The 26063-nt window shown below is 53.9% G+C and overlaps 1 protein-coding gene across 6 annotated transcripts in view; it reads right to left on the reverse strand.

Annotated features, from left to right (window-relative positions):
* The window catches only part of COL27A1 (collagen type XXVII alpha 1 chain), a 145558-nt gene that overhangs the window by 13577 nt on the left and 105918 nt on the right, over positions 1 to 26063 (reverse strand). For 4 of the 6 annotated variants that reach the window (XM_082622906.1, XM_082622905.1, XM_082622904.1 and 1 more), the window contains 21 exons: positions 24723 to 24776; positions 20555 to 20662; positions 16741 to 16794; positions 16521 to 16628; positions 15244 to 15297; positions 14187 to 14240; positions 10510 to 10566; positions 10267 to 10320; positions 9624 to 9677; positions 9293 to 9346; positions 8406 to 8459; positions 8216 to 8323; positions 7310 to 7417; positions 6361 to 6468; positions 2852 to 2905; positions 2281 to 2343; positions 1841 to 1894; positions 1663 to 1698; positions 1525 to 1542; positions 1257 to 1292; positions 970 to 996 (listed from right to left, as the gene is read on the reverse strand). In XM_082622906.1, coding sequence (XP_082479032.1) covers positions 970 to 996; positions 1257 to 1292; positions 1525 to 1542; positions 1663 to 1698; positions 1841 to 1894; positions 2281 to 2343; positions 2852 to 2905; positions 6361 to 6468; positions 7310 to 7417; positions 8216 to 8323; positions 8406 to 8459; positions 9293 to 9346; positions 9624 to 9677; positions 10267 to 10320; positions 10510 to 10566; positions 14187 to 14240; positions 15244 to 15297; positions 16521 to 16628; positions 16741 to 16794; positions 20555 to 20662; positions 24723 to 24776 — 1317 coding nt within the window. Of the gene's footprint in view, positions 1 to 969; positions 997 to 1256; positions 1293 to 1524; positions 1543 to 1662; positions 1699 to 1840; positions 1895 to 2280; positions 2344 to 2851; positions 2906 to 6360; positions 6469 to 7309; positions 7418 to 8215; positions 8324 to 8405; positions 8460 to 9292; positions 9417 to 9623; positions 9678 to 10266; positions 10321 to 10509; positions 10567 to 14186; positions 14241 to 15243; positions 15298 to 16520; positions 16629 to 16740; positions 16795 to 20554; positions 20663 to 24722; positions 24777 to 26063 lie in introns of those variants that run through there. The other 2 variants (XR_014294221.1, XR_014294222.1) reach the window with 2 other exon arrangements.

A 26063-nucleotide genomic window follows, 5' to 3' on the forward strand; every position in this document is an offset into this window, starting at 1 on the left:
GGTGGAACCAACCGTGTGATCAGAGGGTTGGAACTTGCAGTTACGGCCCAGTCTCCAAGGTGGGGAGAGGGGGCTGGAGGTTGAGTCAATCACCAGTGGCCAATGATTTAATCAATCATGTCTGTGTAATGAAGCCTGCATAAAATCCCCAAAGGACTGGATTCAGAGGGCTTCCAGGTTGGTGAACACACGGAGATTCGGGGAGAACAGGGAAGCTCGTGCCCTTTCCCCGTGCCTTGCCCTATGCACATCTTCCATCTGGCTGTTCCTCAGTGACAGCCTTTTATAATAAACCAACAATCTAATAAGTAAAATGTTTCCATGAGTTCTGTGAGCCGCTCTAGCAAATTAATGGAACCCGAGGAGGGCATGGTGGGAACCTCTGGTTTACAGCCAGTTGGCCAGAAGCACAGGTGACACCTGGATTTGCCACTGGCAAATCTGAAGGGGGGCGGCGAGGGGGTGGGTGAGGGACATGGGGACTGGGGGATGGGGGAGCCAGCAGCAATCTTGTAGGACTGAGCCCTCAACCTGTGGAATCTGATGCTAACTCCAGGGAGTGTCAGGATTGAGTTGAATTGTGGGACACCCAGCTGGTGTGTCCCCAACATTGCTTGTTGGTGCGGGGAACCCCCCTCCCCAACACACACAGGTTGGAATCGGTACCAGAACCTTAAAGAGTTGTCAACGGATCTGTACAGTGTACCGACAGGACCCCGGAGCCAGCGGTGGGAGGTCTTCCTGGGTTCATAGTCAGGGGTGCATTCTGACTAAAAGCTGGGTATCCTGCCTCTCGGCCCAGGGCTCTTTCTGCTGCTTCAGGGTCCAGGATGCAGTATGGAGCGGCAAAAGGACGTGGGCAGTTTAGGGCCACCTTGGCCAGAGAGGGGTCCACTGCCGCCACCTGCCCCTGACACCACCCCCCAGGGCTTACCCCACGCAGGCAACAGAGAATGTTCTCCAACTTACAAAGTGAATAGGGCTCCCTGGAGGACCCTGCAAAAGAAGAGGCTGGGTCTGTATCTGATGGGGACCGGGTGCTGCAGTCCCGGGGGCTGTCGGGGCATGAGAGAACCCACCACGCTGGTCTCTGCCTGGCCCTACCAGGGCTGTGCCACCCTGTCCCGGAGGCCTGGCCTGGCCTGTGAAGTCAGGGCCAGTCCTGTGAAGGCTGCCAGCACAGCCTTGGGTCTCATTCAAAGGAGCCCCATCTGCTGCCCTGCAGTTCAAGGGGTACCGAGCACACAGCTACCTACCGGTGGGCCGGGCTGCCCTCTGGGACCGGGAGGACCCTGGAGGAAGAGGAGAACACTGAGGTCCCGGTCAAAGGCCTCTCATCCCCCCACCCAGCCCAGGCCTCCTCCAGCAGACCTGAGACCCGGGCACGATGGTGGCCCAGGTACAGATTGAGGCCCACAGGGAAAAACGTGCCCAAGGACATGCCTGGTCATGGGCAGGGGAACCCAGAGGGCCCGTCCCTCCCACTCCCCCGTCCCCCCAGCCCTCATGCCCCAGCCCACTCACCCTCGGACCTTGCAATCCCTAGAGGGGGGGCAGAAGCAGGGAGAAAGAGTCAGAGGACCAGGCTGAGCCACGCTCCCCCCTGCCCCAGCCCAACCCTGCCGTACCCCCTGCCATACTGTCCCCAGCCCATCCACTCACCAAGTCCCCTCGCCTGCCTCTGTCGCCCTTCGGACCCTGCAATAAACCACGGCCCAGTGAGAGGGGGCTCAGAGGGGAAGCCCCACTTCCCAGATGGGGAAACTGAGGCTCACACTGGCCCTGGGTCACAGAGACAGTCTTGCCCCAGCGGTCTTCCTGGCCAGCACCCTGCACATACCTGGCGTCCTGAAGGTCCCAGGATTCCTAGGGGCCCAATGATGCCTTCCTTCCCCTAAAGGAGAGGGAAAGGCTTGTGTGTCCTAGTCCCAGGGCCTGGGGAACACAGTCACAGGGACAGGAGGGTAGAGGGCAGCCTGAGTGTCCCAAGGGGATGGAAGGGAGACCTCCTCAAGGGGGCCAGGCCATGCGTCTCCTGAGCCCGTCCTATGTGCCTTGGGGGGTGCCACCAGTGGATGGGGGGAGCAGTGAAAGGGGAAAGGATGGCAGCCCAGCGGGCAGGAACGGCATGAGCGAAGGTATGCAAACAGGAGAGAAGACTGTGGGCGGAGGGGCTCAATGCTGAAGGAACAGGAGGAGGGGCGGCCCCCCGGCTGATGGCTGGCCAGCCTTGGGCCTCGGATAACTGTCCCTGCTGGGGTAGACAGGGAGAGGACTCACCATCAAGCCAGGAGGCCCCCGAGGGCCCTGGATGCCTTTGAAGCCGATGTCTCCTGGGGGGCCCTGCGGAAGGCAGAGGAAGGGCTGCTGTGTCTGGGCGGCCACTGGGCGAGGGCTCCAGCACTCTGCCACCCGAGGTCTGGCCAACCTTTGCCCTCCCTGTCAAGAGACGCCTTACCTGAGGGGCTCCAGGAAGAGTAACAAATGTGCACAATTATTCAGCAGGTGCCAGAGTGCTGGCTCGGTGCTAAATGGTGTAGGTCTCTGGTCTTAATTGTAACAACCCTTTGCTGTTATTATACCCATTTTATACATGAGAAAACTGAGGCTTGGAGAGACCGAGTAACTTGCTTGAGGCACAGAGCAGGTGAATTGTGGAGCTGGGTTTAGAACCCAGGTCTGCTGGAATGTGAGTGCTGGGAGACACAGGTGTTCATACTAGACCCTGGCTGTGTTCCAGCCCACGCTGCAAATGCTCAAGAAATATTTGTTGAGTGAATAAATGAATACATGAACAAGCAGGTGGATGGATGGGACCCCAAGAGGGACAGTGTAGAATGGGAATCTGTACCTTGGGTCCGAAGAGGCCAGCCATTCCTGGGAATCCCATCTCACCAGAGTCACCCTGTGGGGAGAACAGGATGAGAAGGGTGCCTGGCCAGTCATGCAGGACCCCTGGGCCTGCCTTCTTGCAGGGATATCAGCCACTCCACCTCGAAGCGATCAGATGAGTGTGAATGGCTCACAAAGCAGACACCAGGTCAGCCTGGACTCCAGCGGGGCAGGAGCCTGTGCCCTCTGTCAAATGGGAAAGTGGAGGCCAGCTCAGGGCTTCCACAGGGGATGCTCTAGAACACTCAGGATCTCCTGTCCCAGGTCTTCAAGGAAGACAGTGGAAGGACCTGTAGACTTCCCAACCCATCCCAAAGGCTCTACTGAGGAATGGGCCCCTCAAAGTAACCCCTAAAAACAGGGCCTGCTATGTGCCAGGCACTTTGCATGCACCACCATGCATGCGTGTTCCCACATCAGCCTGGGGAGACACAATGTGCCTATTCACAGACCAGGATATAAAGACTCAGAGAGGGCAGGAACTTGCTCAAAGTCACACAGATGTTGTGGAGTGTGCTAGATTCAGATAAGGTTATAATTCCAGAGGCCTGCATTATATGGTTCGTTGTTGCTTAACTTTTTTTTTTTTTAATTTATTTTTGGCTGTGTTGGGTCTTCGTTGCTGTGTGCGCGCTTTCTCTAGTTGCAGCGAGCGGGGGCTACTCTTCGTTGCGTCGCGCGGGCTTCTCACTGCAGTGGCTTCCCTCGTTGTGGAGCAAGGGCTCTAGGCGTGCGGCTTCAGTAATTGTGGAGCGCGGGCTCAGTAGTTGTGGCTCATGGGCTCTAGAGCACAGGCTCAGTAGTTGTGGCGCACGGGCTTAGTTGCTCCATGGCACGTGGGATCTTCCCAGACCAGGGGATCGAACTCGTGTCCCCTGCCTTGGCAGGCGGATTCTCAACCACTGCACCACCAGGGAAGCCCATGTTGCTTAATTTTTAAAGAAACTGCTCAACTGTTTTCCAAAGTGGTTGTACAATTTTACATTCCTATTAGCAGAGTATGAGAGTTCCCATTGCTCCACATCCTTGCCAAGGATCAGTATGATCAGTCTTTAAACATTTTCTCCATTCAAATTCAAAGGTGTGCAGTAGCATCTCATTGTGGTTATAATGAGCATTTGCCTAATGACTAATGATATTGATCTTTTCATGTGCTTATTTGCCATCTGTATAGCTTCTCTGAAGTGTCTACTCAAACCTTTTGTCTAATTTTTTAAATTGGGCTGCTTATTTTCTTACTATTGAGTTTTGAGAGTTCTTTATATATTCTGGCTATAAATCCTTTACGAGACATATGCTTTGCACTTTCTCCTAGTATGTGGCTTATCTTTTTACTCTCTTAACAGTGTCCTTTTGAGAAGCAAAAGTTTTAAATTTCAATGATGTCCAATTTATCAGATTTTCTTTTATGCATCATGCTTTTGGTGTCATTTCTAAGAAATCTTTTTATAACCCAAGGTCTCAAAGATTTTCTTTTACACTTTCTTGTAGAAGTTTTAGCCCTTTTGGTTTTATTTTTAGGTGTATGATCCATGTTGAGTTAATTTTTGTACACAGTATGAAGTATCCAATTGTTCTGGAGCCATTGCTGGAAAACACTATTCTGTATCCACTGAATTACTCTTGCACCTATGTCAAAGATCAGTTGTCTGTATATGAATGAATACATTTCTGGATTCTTTTTTCTGTTCCTTTGATCTATTAGTATATTTATGGCAATACCACACCTTCTTGATTCCTGTAGCTTTGTAAGTGTTGAAATCAACTACTGTTAGTCCTTCAACTTTGTTCTTCTTTTTCCAAGTTGTTTTGGTTATTCTAGGTCTTTTGCATTTCCAAATGAATTTTAGAATCAGCTTGTTATTTTCTACAAGAAAAACCTGATGGGATTTTGATTGGGATTGTGTTGAATCTATAGACCAACATGAAGAAAATTGACATCTTAACAATATTGAGTCTTTTGACCAATAAACACAGTAAATATCTCCATTTATTTAGATCTTCCTCAATTTATCCCAACAATGCTTTGTAGTTTTCCAGTGTACATGTCTTATACACCTATTGTCATGTGTATCTCTAAGTATTTCATATTTTTATGCTATTGTAAATAGTATTGCTCTTGAGATTTCCAATTCTGATTGCTTCTTGCTAGCATATACAAGTCATTTGAGTATATTGAGGTGGTGTCCTGCTATCTTGCAAAAACTCCCTTATTCTAGTAGCTTTATTGTAGATTCTATTGGGTTTTCTACATAGACAACCATTTTGTCTACAGATGAAAAGCTTCAAGTCTTCCTTTTTGATATGAATGTCTTTTATTTATTTTTCTTGCCTTACTGAATTGGCTAGAACTGCCAATACAATGTTGAACAGAAGTAGTGAGAACAGATATCTTTGACTTGTTTCTGCTCTTTGGGAGAAAGAATTCAGTCACTCACTATTTTTTTTTTTTTTTCGGTTGGGTCAGGTCTTAGCTGTGGCAGGCAGGCTCCTTAGTTGCGGCTTGCCGGCTCCTTAGTTGAGGCACGCTGGCTCCTTAGTTGTAGCATGTGAACTCTTAGCTGCAGCATGCATGTGGGATCTAGTTCCCTGATCAGGGATCAAACCCAGGCCCCCTGCGTTGGGAGTGTGGAGTCTTATCCACTGCACCACCGCGGAAGTCCCAGTCATTCACTATTAAGTATGATGTTAAATATAGATTTTTCATGGATGCCCTTTATCAAGTTGAGAAAGTTCTTTGGTCTACCAAGTTTGTTGAGAAATTTTATCAGAAATGGAGTTGGATTTTATCAATTACTTTTCTTGCACCTACTGAGATGATTAATTGGGTTTTCTTTTTTCGCTTGTTAATATGGTGAATTACATTGATTTACTTTCAAATGTTATACCATACTTGCATTCCTGGGATAAACCTCACTTGATCTTGATGTACAATCCTTTTAATGTATTCTTAGATTCATCTTTCTAAAGTTGTATTGACAATTTTTGTATCTATAGTTATGAGGTATATTGGTCTGTAGTTTTCTTTTCTTGTAATGTCCTCATCTGGCATTGACATCAAGGTAACGCTAACCTCATAGAATGTGTTGGGAAATATTCCTCCTCTTCAATTTTCTGGAAGAGTTTATGCAGAATTGGTATTTTTTTCTTCCATAAACAATTACTAGAATTTACCAGTGAAGTCATCTGAGCCTTTCTGGGAAGTTTTTAAACTATAGATGCAATTTCTCTAATAGATACAAGGCTTTTGAAGGCTATTTAGAGTTCCGGTTGGGATCACCTCTCCTCATTCTGAAGGGACCGTTCATATCTCATTTCTCAGCTTTTTTCCACCCCCAACCCCGCACGCAGGGGAGGCAGAATGGTATCTGTGCCCACAGAGGGTATTGGTCTGCCCTCGTCACAGAGCAGGAAGGTGGATTCTGGGTCTGTGTGTGTGAACACATGTATTCCCTGGGGCTCACTCACTGGCTGGCCTTTGGATCCAGGCTCCCCCTGGTTCCCAGGAAGCCCCGTTCCGCCTTCCGTCCCTCGTTTGCCAGGGGGACCCAGCTGCCCGGGTAATCCACTTTCACCCTTAAAGAAATACACCAAGATGACCAATCAAAGGGAGAAAATGGCTCGAGGAGAGGGGAGGCGCAGTTGGAGAGACAGAACAGCCATTCCACAGGGTCAGTTAACATCTCCGGGTGCTGGGGCAACAGGCATAGGCCTGGGGGGTGGCGGAGGGGTGCTCAAAACTTCAGCCTCCTTAAGGGGAAAGTCTCTTTTCTTACTCTGGCATTCAAGGGTCACTTTCCGTCCACTCTCCCACACGCCTCTCCTCTTCATTGTTTCTTCCCAACAGACCATGCAGTCCCCACCTCCACACTTCCATTCACGCTGTCCCTTCTTGCTCATTTAAATCCTCCACGGGCCAAGGCCATCTCTCCCTCTGCCAGCTGTCTTTATGGAGGGTTCCAACCTCTCTCCAACTAAACCTCAAGCTCAGAGAGGGCGACAGCCCGGTTTGATTCATTCGTCTCAATCTTCCCTTCAGTGTCTAGCCCTGGGCTCAGACTGACTCCTGGCTGCCTCCGCCACCACTCAAGGAAACTTCCTAAAAAGATGCCTTGGAGGGTCTCAGAGCCAGCAACATGCACTGTTCCACAAAGGCCCACAAGAGGGCGCCCATGGACAACCCAACAAATAGTTGACAGTGTCAAGGGCCTGGTAAGGGGCAGTATTACAGCTCCCTGGATAAACTATCCTTTAAGTCAAGTTTAAGCTTGGGGAGGGACCCCTGAGAAAGAGGACTCCATGTTCACACAGGCCCTGGGACATGGGCGCTCACATCAGCACTGCAGTCGGTGTCATTTTAGTTAGTACCAAGGCAGAAAGGGTGGAGGGCGGGTAAGGGGATTAACAAGTATCTGACCTTGAATCCTGGGGGCCCCTGTGCTCCAGGCAAGCCAGCCACACCTGGATTTCCTCTCTTCCCAGCAGGGCCCATGGGGCCAGGGTCCCCATCGTCTCCCTGCTCCCCCTGTGAAGAAAGAGGGCAGAGGAGGATTTTTCATGTTTCAGGAAATAGGCAGCCAAGGAGGCAGGATGACTCAAAACCTGGGTGAAGGGCTTCCCTAGTGGCACAGTGGTTAAGAATCCGCCTGCCAGTGCAGGGGACATGGGTTCAAGCCCTGGTCCAGGAAGATCCCACATGCCGCGGAGCAACTAAGCCCATGCGCCACAACTACTGAGCTTGTGCTCTAGAGAGCTGGCGAGCCACAACTACTGAGCCTGCGCGCCTAGAGCCCGTGCTCCACAACAAGAGAAGCCACCGCAATGAGAAGCCCGCGCACCACAACCAAGAGTAGACCCCGCTCTCTGCAACTAGAGAAAGCCCGCGTGCAACAACAAAGACCCAACGTAGCCAAAGAAAAAACAAGCAAAACAAAACAAAACAAAAACCTGGGTGAACCCTGGGTGAAGCTGGAGGTCAAACTGAGGGATGGAGGTCATACTGCCTGTGTGTGAGGATGGCTGGACCAGCGGGACAAATGGGTGGGGAAGGGAAGGGTCTTAAAAACCAGAAGCTCTATTTGCTGGACAGGGCATGACCCTCTGGGTGCTGGCATGGAGGAGAGACAGTGAGATGGGCCATAGTCCCAGGTCCCAGGTCCCAAGGGGTGAGGCCATTGCCCATGCAGGAAACTTCTGGATATGCTGGTTCTGCCCATCCAAGTTTCCAAACCTGCTCCTCCTGGCCCATGGCGTATGGCACCCCACCACGCACACACCTCATCTCAAATGGAGACACCATCTCTTAACCCCAAGTCCTGCTCACCTGCTGTCCTGCTTGACCGTCCCGGCCAGGAAGCCCATCTGGTCCAGCAACACCCTCGGGGCCCTGTCTCCCCACCACGCCCCGAGGCCCCGGCAGCCCCTGCAGGCCCTGGCGGTAAATAAGAAGCTGGTGAGGGCTTCTGGGGAGGGCAGGGAGGTGGGTGGGAGAGGAGAAGCTGGGAGTCACTCACCTGGATCCCCCTCCGTCCTGGTCCCCCAGCCTTGCCTTGCTTTCCCTTTGGTCCCTGAAAAATCAAGGGGCACATAATGAGGGCTTCCTTGAGGAGGTGAAGAACACTAGGCGCTCTGGAAGGGGGCCCCTCTGTGGCCGGGCCCTGCCCCTCCACTTCTTGGGCCTTGGCATCTGAATCTGCAAATGGGCCCAAGCAGCCTGACTCAGAAGCCCAAGGTCAAGGCTGGCCTTGGGGCCTGCCAGCGTTGTCACTAACCCTGGGTCTTGGGACCTCACTGGCAACCCTGCTGCAGGGGCTCCGGGCCCTGGCAACTTCCTGGTGGGAGTGAAGCCCACGGCTGGCTGGTCTATTTAATCCCCATAGGTGTGGCTATCCCTGAGGGGTGGGGGGTGGCTCTGCGGGTGGAGGGGTGCACCCCTGGGGGGAAGTTGAGGGCATTAAGGCAGCCTTGGCCCAACCTCAGTGGAGGCAGATGCAGGAGCCCTGGGTGCAAGGCAGGAAACTCCTCTCCACCGCCTCTGAATTCTTCCACGAGCATCACCAGCCCCGTGTCTTCCTCCACACCCCCTCACTTCACTTCCCCCAGTTTTCTCTTTCTACAGTGTGGCATGGTGGAAAGAGAGGCCAGCTTCGGATCTTGATGGCCCTGGGTTCAAATACCGCTGGCTGACCTGACAGGTGGTCTCCCTCCGGGAGGCCCTATAAATGGGGCTGGTCATCCCCCCTCCCTCAGGCTGTTTGAAGGGATCTTGGCCAGGCCACACCCTGCAGGGCCCCTCCGTGTGGTTCCCTCTCTTTCTCACAGCACCCCCAGCCCTCCCTCCCGTGGGCTGTGTGCCTGGGCCAGTCTCTTTCCCTTCCCTGTGGACGTCAGGGCCTCTTACCTCGTCCCCTTTCGATCCTTTGGGGCCCGGCCGTCCCCGGGGTCCCGGATGCCCCTGCAAACCAAGGTGAGATGACGCAAGGCAGCCCCAGGATTCTCTCCTGGGGAGGGTGGCCAGTCTCCGCCTGGAGGGGGGAGGTGTGGGGAGGGGTTTGGGGGTGCAGGCTCTGGGGGTGCCCCCAGGGTCAGGGCAGGAGAAACCAGAATGGGCTCTGTCCTCCTGCAGGGAGGGTCCCTTTAAACTTTAAAAGGCCCAGTTCTTTAATGCCCCCACTGCTCCTCTCCCACCCCCCTCAGGGCAGGAGGGGGATGGGACAGGAAGCACCACTCACGGGTTGGCCCTGTTGGCCTGGATTTCCACGGAGGCCTTGTACACCCTCCTGTCCCTGGAAGTCAAGGAGAGACAGGTGAGGGGGCTCATCCTCGCGGCGGGGGGGCGGGCAGGACAACTTCCAGCCTGGAGGACCCCAGAAAGCCCTCGTTCTTCCTAGCCATGTGTCATTGTCCCCCTGAGTCTCAGCATCCTCATCTGCAAAATGGGTGAAGTAATGACCCTGCCAGGGAGGATGAAGGTGGGGCGGCGAAGAGCCTAGGGGGCTGGCAGGTGGGGGGAGCTTGGGATGGGGGGTCTGGTGCTCATTCAGTGGCCTGTTCACACTGCTTCTGTTGGGAGAGCTGTTCTCGGCCACAGATGGGGACACTGAGGCTCTTGGAGGGGAGAGGTCTCCCTCCCCTGCCCATCCTCTCCGTCCCTCAGGGAAGATCTCAGACCCTTCCCCTTTCAGCATGAACTACGCCCTGAGCCCTTGCGGGGAGTGGGAGGGTTGTGCTTAAAGCCTGGGCACTGATGGTGGAAGGACAGGCCTGTTTCCTGGCGAAGGCTGTTCTAATTCCAGGTTGCAGGGAATAGAGGCTAAGGAATGCCCTCTTATATCACTCCCGATGCTGCCAGCAGGTAGGAGCTCCGATACTTACAGGGTATCCAGGGTCCCCTGGCTCCCCGCGGTCTCCTCGATCACCCACAGGGCCCTAAACGACAAGGACAACAATAAAAAATGGGCCACCGGGTGCAGGGGATGCCACACCTGGGCCTCCTAGGCCACAACCTCGTGAAGCTCGCAGCAGCCTCACCCCTGCTCAGTTTCCCTGCCCCCTCCCAGGTTGGGGCTCCACCCTGGCATGGGTCCACGGGATGGACAGTGGGGGTGGGGGTCTTACCCGATCTCCAGGTGGCCCGGGGTGCCCCTCGGCCTTGCCATCCTCACCCTGCTCCCCCTGTGGACACAAAACTAGCTTTAGGACAAACCTCCTGCTCCTGGTGAATTCTGGGAATTCCAGACACTGCACTGAGGCCAAAAGGGCCTTCATCAGAGATGAAGTCCAGCCGACTTACGGTTACAGACAGAAAGACTGAGGCCAGAGAGGGAAGGGGAAGATGTGGGGTCAAAGGCAGACCTGGGCGTGGAACCAGGAATGTAGAACACAGAACAGCGCTCTTTACCCTTCCCGCTGCTGGACACCGCCAGGCCGATGCCCTCAGGCTGTCAGACGGGGTAGCTAAGCAGAGACCTTGGTCACACCCAGCTTTGCAGGGGACCAGCTGCCCAGACCTTCAACAGGTCCCTTCCCATCTCAGAGCTTTTTCTCAGCTGCAGAATCAGAGTGAGGAGGGGTGAAGGGGACAGTGGCGATACCCATGCGGAGTGGAGGGGAATTCCGTGAAATGATGCAGAAGTCCCTGCATGGTGCTTAGCAGGCAGTGACAATAATCCCAACAGCTGGCAGGCATGGGCACTGCCACGGCCGCACACAGGCACTCGCTGAATCCTCCCAGCAACGCTACAAAGTAAGTGATATTATTCTCCCCATTTTACAGATGAGGACACTGAGGCACAAAGAGGTGGTGTGAGCTGCTCAGTCATTCAGCCCCCCGTGACAGAGCCCCTTTCTCTGTCCCTTGCTGGGAGAAAGTGGGCCGAGAATCAGCTTCAGGACAAACGTCCAACCCTGGATGGGAGACCCAGAAAAGGCCCTGGGCTGACCCAGATGGCACTCAGCAGTCGGCTAACTTGCAGGTCTTGTTCATATGACAGTTTCCTATCTGCAAAACGGGACTGTCATGCCTCGCAGCACTGCTCCGAGGACCCAGTGAGCAAAGGCGTGCTGCTGCACACAGAGTAGAGGCTCAGTAGAAATTGCTGTTGTTGATAATTATAACAGCAGGAGGATGTGTGGCCTGGAGGTGGTCAGAGAGACTGGGGGAGGAGCAGAGTTTACAGCCGAGGTCCTTGGGCCGTGGCAGGCCACGCCGGGCCCTGGGCTACCCACAGGACAGGTGGCTGGACACCATGTGCCAGCTACAAGGAAGGTGTAAGCAGAACAGCAAGTGGCAGAACCTCAGGGCTCAGAATGTTCCAGCCCCAGACAATTAGTGTCACCTCCCATGGGGGTGCATTCTGGGCAGGGGGCTCAAGCCAGGGCACCTCCGAGCCCCCTCGCTGTTGGCAGGGATTGAAGGGGAGGCCTGAGAGGCAGGAGAGAGGGGAGCTGTCCCTGGGGCTGGAGCCTGTCCCAGGCCTGAATCAGTCCGGAGGGCTGGTGGCTGTACGCCTTGGCCCAGGGCCTCTGTGGCTCCTGTGGGCAGAGATCGAAGGCATGAGGGACTCGGCCCGAAGCCTAGAACCAGTCGTACCCGGGAAGGGGGGGTGGGTGGCCCAAGGAGTGGGGATTCCCTCTCCTCCCTGACCACTCTCTATGGCTCTTTGTCCCAGGGCTCCATCCCACGGTGGAGGGAGATAGCTGGGCTGGGGGGTGTCGGGGAAGGGGGCAGTGTTTACCTAGTGTGTTCTATGTGCCAGGCACTTCATGAAGTATGTTTCATACATGGTCTCATGAAATCCATATAGCACCTCTATGCTGCTGTGACCACTGGTCCCATTTTACAGATGGAGAAACTGAGGCCCAGGGAAGGAAGGGTCTTAACCAAGGCCACACAAGACTCAAGGGGATGTCTAGGCCAAAAGCCAACTCTACAGATCTCCCCCTCTCCCCCACATTGTGGCTGAAGTTTGGGGATGCATTTTTTAGCACCTGAAAGCTGGTGGGGTCCCCCCATTTCCCATCTTTCTCCTTGTTCTCAGAGTCTTATCCCATTTCCCCAGTCCCTCTGGCCGCCACCTTTGTAGACAGACACATGCCCCACAGGGAAATTCCAAGTTGAACAATATATTGGCTCATCTAAGTGTCTATTTCTGGCTGGAAAAGCAAGGCCTGGCATCAGACAGAGTCTGGATCTGGTCCTGCCACACCTCCCACTGATCCTGAGCTAGTGCTGGAGCGTTGTGGAGACTCAGTTTCCCCACCTGTCAAGTGGGACCCTTACACTTCTGTGCCAGGGTCATGGTGAGGATTATGGAGAAATCCTGGCTGGGGAGCTTTGCTTCGGGGGTCTCCCCCAGGAACCTGCTCTCTCCCCACCCCCACACCTGCCGCCAAGCTCCATCCAGCTGTGGTTGGTTGGCTATTCAGTCCTGTGAGTATTTTTATTTTTGAGCTCTTTAAGGCATCATTCCACAGCCCCTAGCTCAGGGCCGAGAACATACTAAATAAATCATTATAAATCCATAAATACCTGTTGGTTAGCAGATGAATGACTGAACTCATAATAATACCTATAGGTCAGAAAGTGCGTCTGGCTGACACATATGTGATGTCCTGCTTAGCCTCGTGTTCCCGAGGTACCCATCCACTTAATAGATGAGGCAATCAAGGCTCGGGGAACGCTGGGGCCCTGCCCAAGGCCCAGGCTCAGGGCAGATTTGGGGTTAGGGTCCAATTCTCAGCAGCCGCAAGAACTGCTTCTGGGGATGCAGACGACCCAGAGTGCAGGCACCCTCTTGTTTCAGGCTCCGTGTTAATCCCTCCTACACCAGCCCCAGCAGACCGTGAGGGCCGAGGAAGGACTCGGGGTTCTGAGAGACACTTTCTGCAGCTTCCTGTGGGATGCGTCAGAGCCTGTGGCCCACTCTGATTGCAGGTCTGTTCTCCAAGCAGGAGGAAAGGGCCAGCTGGACAGCAAACCAGGCCAGGGTGATTCACCCAACAGCGAGATGTAGTTAGTGGGGAGCTGACTCAGCAAAAGAAAGGCGGGTTGGTGAGCAGGGGGTGCAAAGGGACAGCAGTGGAGCGCCTGCTAGGAGCCCGTTCCAGCTGAGCCATCAGGGGGAGGGGGAGGAAAGGAAGGAGGGGCTCAGAGCCACTAATGTAGGAATCAGAGGCTTGGGTCCTGGGCCAGCTTGGTGCTGCCTTGCAATGTGACCCTCAAAGCTCTGGGCCCCCGCATTCCCACCTGCATAGTGGGGCGGGGCACGGTGATCAGCAAGGTTCCTTCTACCAGTTCCTGTCCTCTACCGAATCTGGAGCCAAGGCATGGGACCTGGACACGTCTTCCCTCTGCCTGGGCGGTTCCTGGCCTCGAAATGCAGGTGCTTCTCACTCTCCATCCTAAGCCCTCTCCTGGGCTCTCGCTGGGTGAACTCATTCACAAGTGAGGCTTCAACGCCCACGTTCACACAGATGATGGAATGGCACTGTTACATGACTGATGTCCATTTCCCCTGGCTCAACCAGAAGCTCCAGGAAGGCAGGAACTGCGTCCATTTCTGTTCTGGTGCCAGGCACAGAGACGACACCCAATATCCCTGTGCTGAATGTAGGTCTAATGGCTCCTGCCTGCCGGTCACAGCTGGGGTGACACTGGCCTCCTAGCTGGCCAAGGTGTGAGCAGGGATGAGCCTGCCGTGAACCCACACTAGCCTAGCCACAGTGGCCCAGGGGCTTGCTCCTGCCAGCCCCGGATATGAGAAAGCAGCTGCCGCCCAGGACCAGACACCCACCTTTTCGCCCTTTGGTCCAGGAGGTCCGAGGGGTCCCATGATGCCTTTGTGTCCCTGCAGGAAACAAGACGGCAGGAGGTGAGAGCATGGGGGAGGGAGGAGTCTGGAGGGACAGGTGACGAAGGACAAGAACTCAAAGATGGAAACACTCTGGGCTGTGCGATCAGGTCCCGGCTCTGTTCCAACTCGCCGTGTGAATCTGAGCAGGCCGCCGTGTGCCTCTCTGGGCCCTGGCCTCCCAGACATGCCATGTTGGTCCCAGACACACCTCTAAGGGGTGTCCGCTTGAGTGGCTGAAGGCTCTGCTCATGCCATCTTGGAGCAGACCTGGGACCAGATCTCGGGAGAACCAGCTGTGTCTTCTGGGATGCGGCAGAGGCAGGGGGCAAAATGCTTGCTTGCCTCAGAGGGCTTCCCCAGGCCGGGGTGAGAACTGCACACGCAGACTCCTCTCTTGGGCCCCCAGCACCCGCTCTCCAGTCTCCCTCTCCTTTGCCCTTTGCTTCTCCTCCCCTCCCTGCAGTATCTCTTTCAGACACTGGATCTCACCTTCAAACTTAAGCTGTCAGGCCTTGCACACACATTCTTTAGCCTCCCCGAGCCTCAGTTTCCTTTTCTGAGCAAGCCCCATGCCTCGCTGAGGCCTAGGCTCCCAGATGTGTAACATGGGACTGGCTCAGCAGCCTCTAAGGTGGGGAGTTGCCAGCTTGGACGTGAAAATGGGCTGAGACCCATCCCTTCCACAGAGAGCAGCGGTGAAGCTCAGACACGAGGTGTGCACGGCACCCACCACGGGAAGGAAGGACTCAGTGAGGCCAGGGATTGGCAGGGAGGTCCTCCTCTGTCCACCCCACCCCTGCCTGGCCCACAGGTGGTTCTCGACCCCACCCGGGTCTGTGGGCCCAGGTGTTCCCTGGGGTGAAGGAGACCGTGAATCTGCCTGCAGTGGCCCGAGGGCCAGCCCTCAGCTAGGAGGAGGTGGGCGCGGCAGCCGAGGTGGCCTGAGTCCAGGCCTGCGGGGCAGAGTTCCGGAGAGGGGGAGGTGACATTTCCTTACATCGTAACCAGCCAGTCCCGGTTCTCCTTGGGCCCCCATCCGTCCTGGAGCACCCTACGAGAGGAGAAGACCCACGTTGGTACAGAGCGCCGCTCTCACGGCAGGAACGCGGGCGGGAACTCTCTCCCGCAGGCTCCAGCCCAGTTCAGCCCAGCAGCCTGGCACATCCACTCTGCCCAGAACCCAGGCCGGAGAGCCAGGTGGAGAGCAAGTGGCATCTGTCCCCTCCTCTCTGGAGCATTCCTCCCCCCGCCCAGTCCTTCCTTCTTCCAGCTCCAGTGGTTCATGAGAGCCAATTGCTAAATTGTCCCCAATTTGGTGAGCCAATTATAAAACAAAACCGTGGTGAAAAATTAAATGACATGAACTTATAGATAAATCAATTAATTATATTAAAAACATAGACGACAAATGTTCAAAACTCATCCCTTCCTAGTTATTTTACTACACTTTACTGTTATCTGTGCTCATGAGGTTATTTCCATTTGCTGAATCTGTGTGGCGGAAACACAGACATTCCTGGGTATCCAGAATCTGCAGCAGATTGGTGCCAGGACCCTCTGCAGATGTGAAACCCGCGGATTCGGGGGCCGACTCTACCAGATCGTGGAGCTCTCTTACCCATCCCTTCCCAAGTCCGCATTCAATAACATCGCATGGGCAGCTTGAAATCAGCCACCACAGGAGCATTGACACCACGGAATCTTACAAGTGCCACAAACCAGCACAGCTGTTAACTGGCACGCACCGGCAGCTCAGAGACACTGCATCACCCTTGTCTGCCCCCAAACTTGCTTCCTGTTGGGGCCCTCCTCTCCCTGCAGCAGTAAAACCCCTCAGGGACCCTCCCTTCAGGGCAGGGCAGCAACGGGCCGGGCCCCCCTCAGAGTCACCCAGGGGTCTGCAGCAGCTTCACCGTGACCCCCATGAACCTCTTTCCAGTGGGAAAACTCCTTGTTCAATAAAAATACTCCCAAGGGTGTGGTCCCCTCTCTACACCCCAATAGCAGGACTTGATAATAGGGGGTTATAAAGGGCTCCAGAAGACCCACAGACCCCTTCAAATCGCCAGAAATACTGTGTTGTGTGTACTTTTCCAGGGAGAGGGGCTATAGCTTCTGTAGGTTCCCAAAGGGATCCATGATTCCAAAGAAGTGGCTGGGACAGTGGACACAGGCGTTTAGCTGAGAGCTGAGGTGGGCGATGCTTTCCTCTCTGCCCTCGGTCCCCTCTGCTCCATGCCTGACCCCTACCCCACCCACCCAGAGAGTTCTCACCGTTGGTCCCAGGCTGCCCCGGGACCCTTTAGGGCCTGGGGTGCCAGGGGGTCCGGGGTCTCCAGGGACGCCCATCTCACCCAGCTGTCCTTGGTAGCCCTTGGCACCCTGCAGTGGAGGAGAGACAGGCTGTCAGCAGGCCCCAGCAGAGGGGAGGGGATGGCGGGGGCTGCAGGGGCAGGGACGTGGTGGACCCAAGCAGGAGGCGGGGGAATCCTACCTTGGCTCCCATGCGGCCCTTCTCGCCTTGCTTCCCTGGTTTTCCTTCAGGACCCTGAAAGGAAAAGGAGGGAAAGAGAGAGAAAGATGAGAAATGAGAGAATACGGAGGCAGATCCACAGAGTATCGGAGCGCTAGCTCTGGAAGCAGACCGCCTGGGTTCAGACTGGTTCTGCACTCAATACCCGTGTGACCTTGAGCGTGAGCACACCTCCCGTGGTCTGTGTCTTTGCAAAGTGGGGGCAGTGGTTGTATTTGCCTCATAGAGCTGAGGATTCAACCTGGTGATACAGTATCGTGCTTGCAAGGTGCCTGGTCCATAGTAAGTAAGTGCTCGATAAATCACTGTTGTCATGGTTACTGCTGGTGCCCAGGCTGTCCCAATGGGAGCAGCTCTCTGCATTGAGCCCCCTCCATGTGCCAGGCACTATCCCACCCTCCTAGCCACCCTGAGCCTCAGGCCCGATTCAGAGCCCCTCCTGTAGATGATGGCAGCCTAGGTTCCTAAAGGTGAATCGACTTGCCCAGGGTCCCGCTGGTGCAAGGCAGAGAGCTGGTTCAACTGCACATCTGTCTGATTCTGTGTCCAGGGTGCCCACTGATGACAGGCAGGCAGGAGAGGTTTCCTAGGTATGCCCTGATCTCTGAGATGTTGTGTGTCACTTCTGACAATCCCTGAGACCATGTCCCACGGACAGGGCCCCCTCCCTCAGGGGTTGAGGCTGGGGGGGTTCCTCAGAGTGGCTCTTTGTGACAGGAAGGTCAGCCACCCTTCCCTACTCTCCCACTGGGGTGCCCAGGCCACTCCCTCTGAAAGGCCACTCTGTTCCCTCCCCCAAAGGCATCCCAAAGTGCCGCTCTCCCCTGCCTTGCCCCAGGGGCCCCAACTGTCTCCACAGTTGTCAGGGAAACTCAGTTCACTGGGGCTGAGTGAGTGTAAGTGTGCACGAGGGAGTACAAGAGAGATGAGAATCCTAACCCCAGGCCCCACTGGGTTGGGACGTAGTGGGTAGGGCGGGCAGTGTTTCTGACCTGAAAGGACATCCAGACTGCCTGCAGAGGACAGTCCCCTCAAAGCCCAAACCTCAAAGGGAGCTGGGAAAAATATCTATGTTCTTGGTAAGCATTAAAGAGCTGGTTTGATTTAATCCCTTTGGCTTCATTAACAGAGGCACATGCTCTAGGATGAAGGAGGTGATAATCTCACCTTGGAATAGGCATTGCACTCTAAGAGGAAGTACTGACTAATTGTTATGGAGGAGGGGTAGGAAGAACAGTGGCCCTGAAAGGACCAAGCACAGAGTGCCCTGCATCCTGGTACTTGAGTCTTCACGTGACCCCCGGACAAGTCCCTCCCTTTCTCTGTGCCTCAGTTTCCCCACCTCCAATATGAAGGTCTTGAACTAGCCTTGCACTGTCCAATATGGTGGCCCCTAGCCACACATGGCTACTGGGCACTTGAAATGTGGCTATTGTGACTGAGGAACTGGATTTTTAATCAATTAAATTGTAATTAACTTTAAATTTTAAAACTGGTAATTCAATGATTGGAAAACTTCTAACATTTTTGGAACAACTTGGGATATGAATCTACATTTTCAATTGTATGTTTTATGAAATCTAAATACAGATCAAGTATTTCCAATGAAAATTTAGCATCCGAATTGAGATGTGCTCTAAGTGTAAATTACACACTGGATTTCAAAGACTTACAAAAAAAAAAAAGGATGCAAAATAGCTTATTAATGATTTTTTATATTGATTACATGTTGATATGTTAGTATTTTGGATAGATTGTGCTAAATATATTATTAAAATTAATTTTACCTATGTCTTTTTACTTTTTAAAAATATAACTATTAGAAAATTTTAAATTACACATGTAACTCCTATTCTGTTTCTACCAGACAGCATTGGACTTGACAATCTCAAGGTCTTTTGCTCCTCCAGTAATTAAATACTAAATAATCATCATGGCCCCAACGATGAGCCAGACACTATGTCCGAACTCCGTATCATATCTCATCCAATTCTGGCCATAGGGCTGAGAGGAAGAGATTATTTATCCCATGTTAGAGCTAAAGAAACAGGCTCAGGGGGATGAAGACCCTGTCAACGGGTCACCCAGCTAGGTAGAATGAAATGTGGATTCTTACTTTCTGGGACACCCCTTTTCCTAGGCTGGTCCTGTTTGGGCAGTTGTGAATCATGATTACAGGAGCTGGTGGCATTTACCAGCGGAATGAGGTGATTGCAATGGCTGATCTCTTGTTAGAAGGAGAAGCAAGTCAGTGACAAAGAATTCAGTACAGGGCCAGGGAGACAGAAGTCTCCCCCAGGACCGGGCAGCCGGCTGGCCACTTGTTCTGACAGCTCCTCTCCAGCTGAGGGCATCCCCGATGGTGAGGGAGACCCTGAGCAAGGGCTAGAGCACCCAGTGGGTGAGGCTGTGCGGCCACAATGAAGACCTTGGCTGGGCCCCCATCCATACAGTTGTATCTCTGGAAAGGCTTTGATGGCTCATAAAATTCTATTTTTAAATCCTTCACTGTTTCCAGGCCACAGAGTGGGAGATTCTTGTTCTGCAGCCCTGATGCCAAAGAGACTCAAATACAGGCCTCTCATCACCTCTGTCACCTGGCACACACTCAGTCTGGCCCCAGTGAACCTCCTTCCAGTTCCAGTGGATGAGGACTGGCAGTGACAGCAAAATACAGGCATAAACACTGCTACCACCACCCCCAACACCATCCCCATCACCATAGCCACTGTCACACCATTGCCACTGCCATCACCATCACCCACAAGAATACCACCATCGTCACTACCGCCACCGTCACCATCACCGCCACCACCAGCTTCCAGCCACTTCCTCCTCCAAATTCATAAAGATAATTGTGGGGGCCTCCCTGGTGGCGCAGTGGTTGGGAGTCCGCCTGCCGATGCAGGGGATGCGGGTTCGTGCCCCGGTCTGGGAGGATCCCATATGCCGCGGAGCGGCTGGGCCCGTGAGCCATGGCCGCTGGGCCTGCGCGTCCGGAGCCTGTGCTCCGCAGCGGGGGAGGCCACGGCAGTGGGAGGCCCGCATACCGCAAAAAACAAACAAACAAACAAAAAAGATAATTGTGTATATTTCTGGTGCATTTTATAAAGTGCTTTCCTATCCAAAGTTTCATCAACTCTTCAGATGAAAAAAAACCAAGGCTCAGAGGGAGGCAGTGATGTGCTCAAAGTCACGTTGGCAGTGGGTGCCCGAGCAAGAACTCAGCCTTGGGACTCTGGGTCAGGGCTATTTCTGCCACACGTTGCTGCCCATTCCACAGTCATGATGCTCAAAAGTTCACTGAGAAAGAGCCCCTGGAACCCTGGAACTCAAAATGATTTCAGTGCACATGCTTCCAAATCCTTCATCATACCAAGGGTGTGACCCAGAGAGGGCAAGGGCAAGTGAAAGGTCACACAGCAAGTTGCTGATGGAGACTTGGGCCAGTGCCTCTCCTGCTAAATTCAGTGTGGCTGAATGTGGGGGGTGGGCAGGACGAGGTCAGCAGGGGCCAGGTTTGTGTAGGGCACGGCAACCAGGCTAAGGAGACCCATGTTATTCCTGTGGGCACTTGGGACGCGTGGGAAGGTTAGGCCCGGGAGGGACACAGTCAGGCTGGTTCTCCGTGAAACTCTCACGTGAAGGAAGGATCACAGCACAAGACCCTCTGGCGGCAGCTGTCCAAAGACCTCCCACCCAACTGCCTGAACAGGCCCAAGTGTTATTCTCACCCAGGAGCCCCAAGTGCTGGCACACAGCTGTGCACACTCACCCGGACGCCAGTGATGCCAGGGAGGCCGGGCGGCCCGTCCTCACCCTTCAGTCCCTCCTGGCCCTTCTCACCATGTTCACCGTAGGGCCCGGGGTCACCCCTGTCCCCCTGGGTTGGAAAGGCATGAGGAAGGGAGAGAGAGAAAGAGAGAATAAATGTCACCAAGTCCATCAGAGGCGCCAAACCTCAGGCCTCCATCTGGATGTCCACGGCAGACCTGCCCCTGGATTCCCCTGATGGTTCTGCCAAAAGGGTCAGCCTGGTAGAGACAGCACGCAGGACGTGACAGTTTCTAGTGTCCATGCCTGGGCCATGGAGGGAGCTGCTCAGAGAGAAGAGATGACCCTGACCACGCCCACCCCGTGGAGTTTACAGGAAACAGGTTGGGAGAATAGGACGATTTCTCCCCAAAGCTGTAGACACACTGGGAGGACAAGAGTCTTAAGAAGCCAAAGGAAATTTTTTTAAACTTTTTTTTTCCTTCTCTTTTTGTTTTTTTGGCTGCGCCACGCGCAGCATGCGGGAATCTTAGTTCCCCAACCAGGGATCAAACCCGCGCCTCCTGCGGTGGCAGCGTGGAGTCCTAACCACTGGACCGCCAGGGATGTCCCAAGAAGCTGAAGGAAATTTTTATAAAGGAAAACATTCACCCGAGTCTACCTCTTGGAACAAACTCTTTCCATGTTTCTGAGTTGTATTTTCAACCCTCACTTACGCAAAACCGTTGACAATAATAAGTAAAAGGTAATCGTTTCGATTGCTACATACCAGGCTCAGAGCAGTGGAACAACTGTTCCACAGCAATGACGTTAGTTAGTAAATTTAGCTTTAAAGGCATAATCCAACTGCACGGCATGTTTCCACCTATTTTTTTCTTTTTTTAATGTCTTACTCTGTTGACTGTGAGTACGCGCTCCCTTTGCTGTCTGCCCTGCATCGTGCGCATTCTCGCTGGCTGCAGTACATTCCCCCTGTGGAGTGGGTGGCAGCGAACGCTTACATAGCACTTGCCATTCCAGGCCGTGTTCTGGCAGGCTAGGCTGTGCCAGGATGGGGCATGGGCTGTTGCCCTCGGCCCCATGCGCAGAGCAGGGGGTGCAGCAGGGGCAGTGGGTGGGGGAGGAGCGGGGCAGCACCCATCACAAGGCCACCTCCACTGGGGCTTGTGGCCAGTCTGCAGGTGGGACTGAGCTGGGACGGTACAGAGAGGCCCCCAGGAAAGGGTATGAAGCTACGGGTAGGAGGAAGGGGTGGGCAGAGGAGAGGCTCAGAGAGGCAGAGAGCGTCTTTGCCATTTTTGTTTTCCGGTGCCACACTTTATGAGGGACACTGATAAGCTGGTGTGCGTCCAGGAGAAAGAGCAGGGTGCCCAGGGCGAGCAGCGGGAGTCTGGGAACCGGACCGCGGAGAGCACAGCCCGCAGGCTGGTCCCGCTGGGGCCCCAGGTTCTGGGCGTGAGCAGCTGGGGCGCAGGATTGCCGGGGTAGTTTCTAGCCCTGGTCCAGGAGGATGTCCCAATGAGAGGTGTCCAGAGATGACACAGATGAGGAAGGGAAGCTCCAAGCTGAGGTGTGGGCCAGTGCAGAGCAGATCTGGGCACCAGGAAAGGGTCGGACAGGCTGGTGTCTGAGGTCCCTTCGCACGGAGATTCTCACATTCCAAACTCAGCCTGGCAGGGAGACGGGGCTGGCCCTGATGCCCCACTTGCAGACTCTCTTGGCTCCAGGATTCTCCTTCTGGCCTGTCAACCTGGCCACCTGCTCTCCTAGCTCTCAGAGGCAGGCAACCCGTTCCAGGTGGCTGGGCTGGATTCCTGTGAGGGGCCCTAGCCTGGGCCCTGCAGGGGCACAGGCTCCAGGGACTATGCAGACCCCCAGAGCCTGGGCTCCCACACAGCTGGGGTGGGCGACCCTGAGGATCCCATGCAGAATGGGGTCTGGGGGTGGAGGGCTAGGGAATCCCAGAATCCAGGACACCTGTCAGTGCTCAGAGGAGCCTTACAAGTTGCCTAGCTCAACCCTCCTACTTACAGATGAGGAAACTGAGGCCCAGAGAGAGTATAGACTTCCTAGTACCACATGTGAGTCCATGGCAGAGCATGGGTGATACCTTGGGTTCTGGTTCCTTCTAATTCCTAGGTTCTCTGCTCAGGGGACAACACCTTCCTCACCCCTGGGTTCAAATCTTGCTGCCACCTCTCAATAGCTGTGTGACTTGGGCAAGTCTCCTCATTTGCAAAATAAGCACCAAAGGGTTACTGTGGGGAGTGAAAGAGATAATCCATGTAAATGATAGCTTAGCATAGCATCTAGTGCAGGAGCGCTGGATAAACATTACTTATTACTAGGAATCACCACCACTGTTGCCACCATCAGCTGGTTATCTCAAAAGACATAATCAGCATAAACTATAAAGTGCTGTGAGTGTCCAAGAGGTTGTTTTCACCATGAAGGTGATGCTTGGACAAACACCATAAAGGAAACAGATTCTCTCCTGGATTCACACAAGGACCTGGGAAGATGCCGTACATCTGCTGGACTACTCCAGCCCAAGGTCTAGGGTAGCACTGGCTTTGGAGGGAGTGAGAGGAAGCAGCCAGGGCCGAGGAGCCATGACAAGTGAACAGGAAAGACTGTGTGAGACACCCAAGTCTGGAAGACCCCCTCCCATCCCACCTCAGCAAAGATTCCAAGGAGAAGAAAGGTGGCTGCCCAGAAGGCATTTGCCTCGGTTTCCTCATCTGTCAAGTGGGGATGGTAATGAATCCAGCTCAGAGGATTACTGGGAGGATTAAATGGGTTAATTCATGTAAAGCTCTTTAGGCAGGTGATGCAAGTATGGTGAGTACACAAAGCATTTTAGCCAGAATGTTCGTCAGCATTCATCACGATTCATGCAGACATTTGGCAAAGGGTGTGGAGAAGCCATCAAGTGCTCTGGGTCTCCGGAGCCAGACCCAGTTATACCCTGGGATACAGCAGGGCTGGAGGTGAGAGAAAGTAGACAGATGGAAGACAGGGGGTGCTCTCGACCTTGCAAGCAAAACACAGGCTGATGGGAAGCCAGCCAGGGGCTTGTCACAGAGGCATCCTGGGAGGTGGGGAAGCCCCGGACCCAGGGCAATCATGTGGGTGGAGGTCTAGGGATGGGGCAATAGAGGCTCAGATAAGAGGGGTGCTTATCTGAGGTCACATGGAGAGTCAATGGGTGACAAAGGGAATGCTGGGATGTGGCACTTGGGATCCTGAGCTGGGCAGCTGACAGGTCAGCCCTGGGGAAAACCCACCTAATGGTCCAGGACTAGGCCAGGGCTGGAGGCAGGGCTGGTAAGTCAGAGAGTGAAGCTGCCCAGGGGTTCAGGGGAGCCCTGGCGCCTCCTTAAGGCCCCAGCATCTGTGGCTGACAGATGAATCTATGGAATGTAGCAGGGCTGAGTCAGGACCACATGTTTTGGTGCCAGTGAGTCCTGGGTTTGAATTTTGGATTTTCCACTCATAGCCCTAGACTGTAGATGAATACACCTCGGCCTGAGCCTCAGTTTCTTCACCTTTAGAATGGGCGCATGGTGCAGAGAGGTAGCCGAGCCTTGGGTCTTGCCTGTGCCAATTACTAGCAGTGTGTCCTTGGACAAGCGGTTTAACCTCTCTGAGTCTCAGTTTCCTCATCCAAAGACAGGTTTTTACCCCATAGCACTAATTGAGATGATACATACAAAGGGCTTAGCACAGTCCCTGATACATATGTGACTTGTTCTCTGTAAATAGTGGCTATGGGTCATGGGTGGTGATTATTGTTCTCCTGATCTTTTAGGATGTTTGGAAGATAACAGATATCAAAGCTGCTGGCTCTGGGCCTGGCACAGAGCAGGGCTTCAGGTACCACCCTGAGCCAAGAGAAGCTGCAGTTTCAAGGAGGGTGGCAGTGAGGAGTGGAAGGTGGGGCTGGTCCCTGGTCTTGCCTGAGCAGGGTAGAGGGCGGGTGCTGGACAGGGCTCACCCCCACCCATCTTGCTCTCCCTGGGAGCAGGAGGGCTGACCTCAGAGCTTATGGGAACACGGTGCTTCTGGGGGAAAACTTAGGTCTTGGATGGGAGGACAGTGGGGGCAGAGGGAGAAGGCAGTTCCAGAACATTCTCTCCCCCCAGACTCTGCACCAGAAGGACGCTTACCTTCAGCCCGTCGGGCCCTGCAGGGCCACTGTCACCTTCGAGGCCTGGCTCTCCCTGGAAAGGGTAGTGGGGAAAGATGAGGAGACATTACTGGGGAGGGGGTTCCAGTGTGTTTTACTTCCTCCTCCTCCTTGGGACAAGACCCCAACCCCTGATCTCCAGGTAGTAGGGGCCTGGAATGCCTGGCACAGCCAGGAAACAGTAGAGCAGACCCCCAAGCCACAGCCTGTTCTGTGTGCAGGGTGGGGTGAGGTAGGGGCTGCACGAGTTAGAAGGTGCTGGTCCTGTGTCTACGTGGGCTGGTTGGAATGGGGATGTAGAGCAGCCTACTGGTTGAAAAGGTTTTGATATCAGACAGATCTCGAGGCCTCCACTGGGCTTCCCATTCACTGGTAGTCTGGCCACAAGCAAACTCCTTAGCCCCCATGAGTGTCTGTTTTCTCATCTGAAAACGGGGCTGATACATTTCCTTTAAGGGTTCCTATGGGACACAGTATAAGCATCCCACAAATAGTAGCCATTAGATATATTCTTCCTGGAATTTGGAGTGAGCCCTCATGGAGTGCCTTGGTGGAATCTCATTTCTCAGATGAGGAAAGTGAGGCCATCCCTCAGACTTTCTTGCCAGCAAGTGTGGGAATGATACCAAGAACCTGAATCCCATCTGACCTTCAGCCAGGTTCCCTGCTTGCCTTTCTAGCTCCAAAGACGCCCTTGGATGCCTCAGTTGTCTAAATGGCTGTCAAGTTAAGTTTGTGTCTCTCTCTGCTTTTTCATAGCTGTTCAGCATCTGAGCTGGAAGGGGCCTCAGAAGTCATCAGATGCAGGAATGGCAAAGATGGGAGGACAGGTGTGTAGATTCCACCCCTCTTGTGCCCATGGCAGACATCACTAATCTATCTACTAGAATGTGGCTCCATGAGGACAGTGCCTTCTGTTACTCACTGCTGTGAAGTGCCTGGCACACAGTGGGCATCAAGTGAGTGCACGTCATTCTCTTTCCTAGTGAGCCCAGAAGGAGCCTCAGGATCCTTCTTAACATGGCACTCCAAGAAACTATACTGCTCAATCTTCATTGACAGACAAGATTGCCATCTGAAGACTTCAAGCTCCGTGCTCATCCTCTCTTGCCCTGTGGCCCTCTCCTCTCATTCTATGTCTTAACTCAATTTGAGGAGCCTCTTAACTTTGGGCAGGGAGTAACATGAGGCATCGGAAAAAGGGAAAAATGAGAAGTTGGATTGGGGGCCTGGTGTCTCCATGAGCCAAGCCCCCCCACACTAACTCTCCCTCACTCCTGGGCCGCACCTTCCCCATCTGAAAGATGCTAGAGGATGCCTG

The sequence above is a fragment of the Mesoplodon mirus genome, assembly GCF_964341445.2.
Source record: "Mesoplodon mirus genome assembly, chromosome: 1".
In the NCBI taxonomy this organism is placed as follows: domain Eukaryota; kingdom Metazoa; phylum Chordata; class Mammalia; order Artiodactyla; family Ziphiidae; genus Mesoplodon; species Mesoplodon mirus.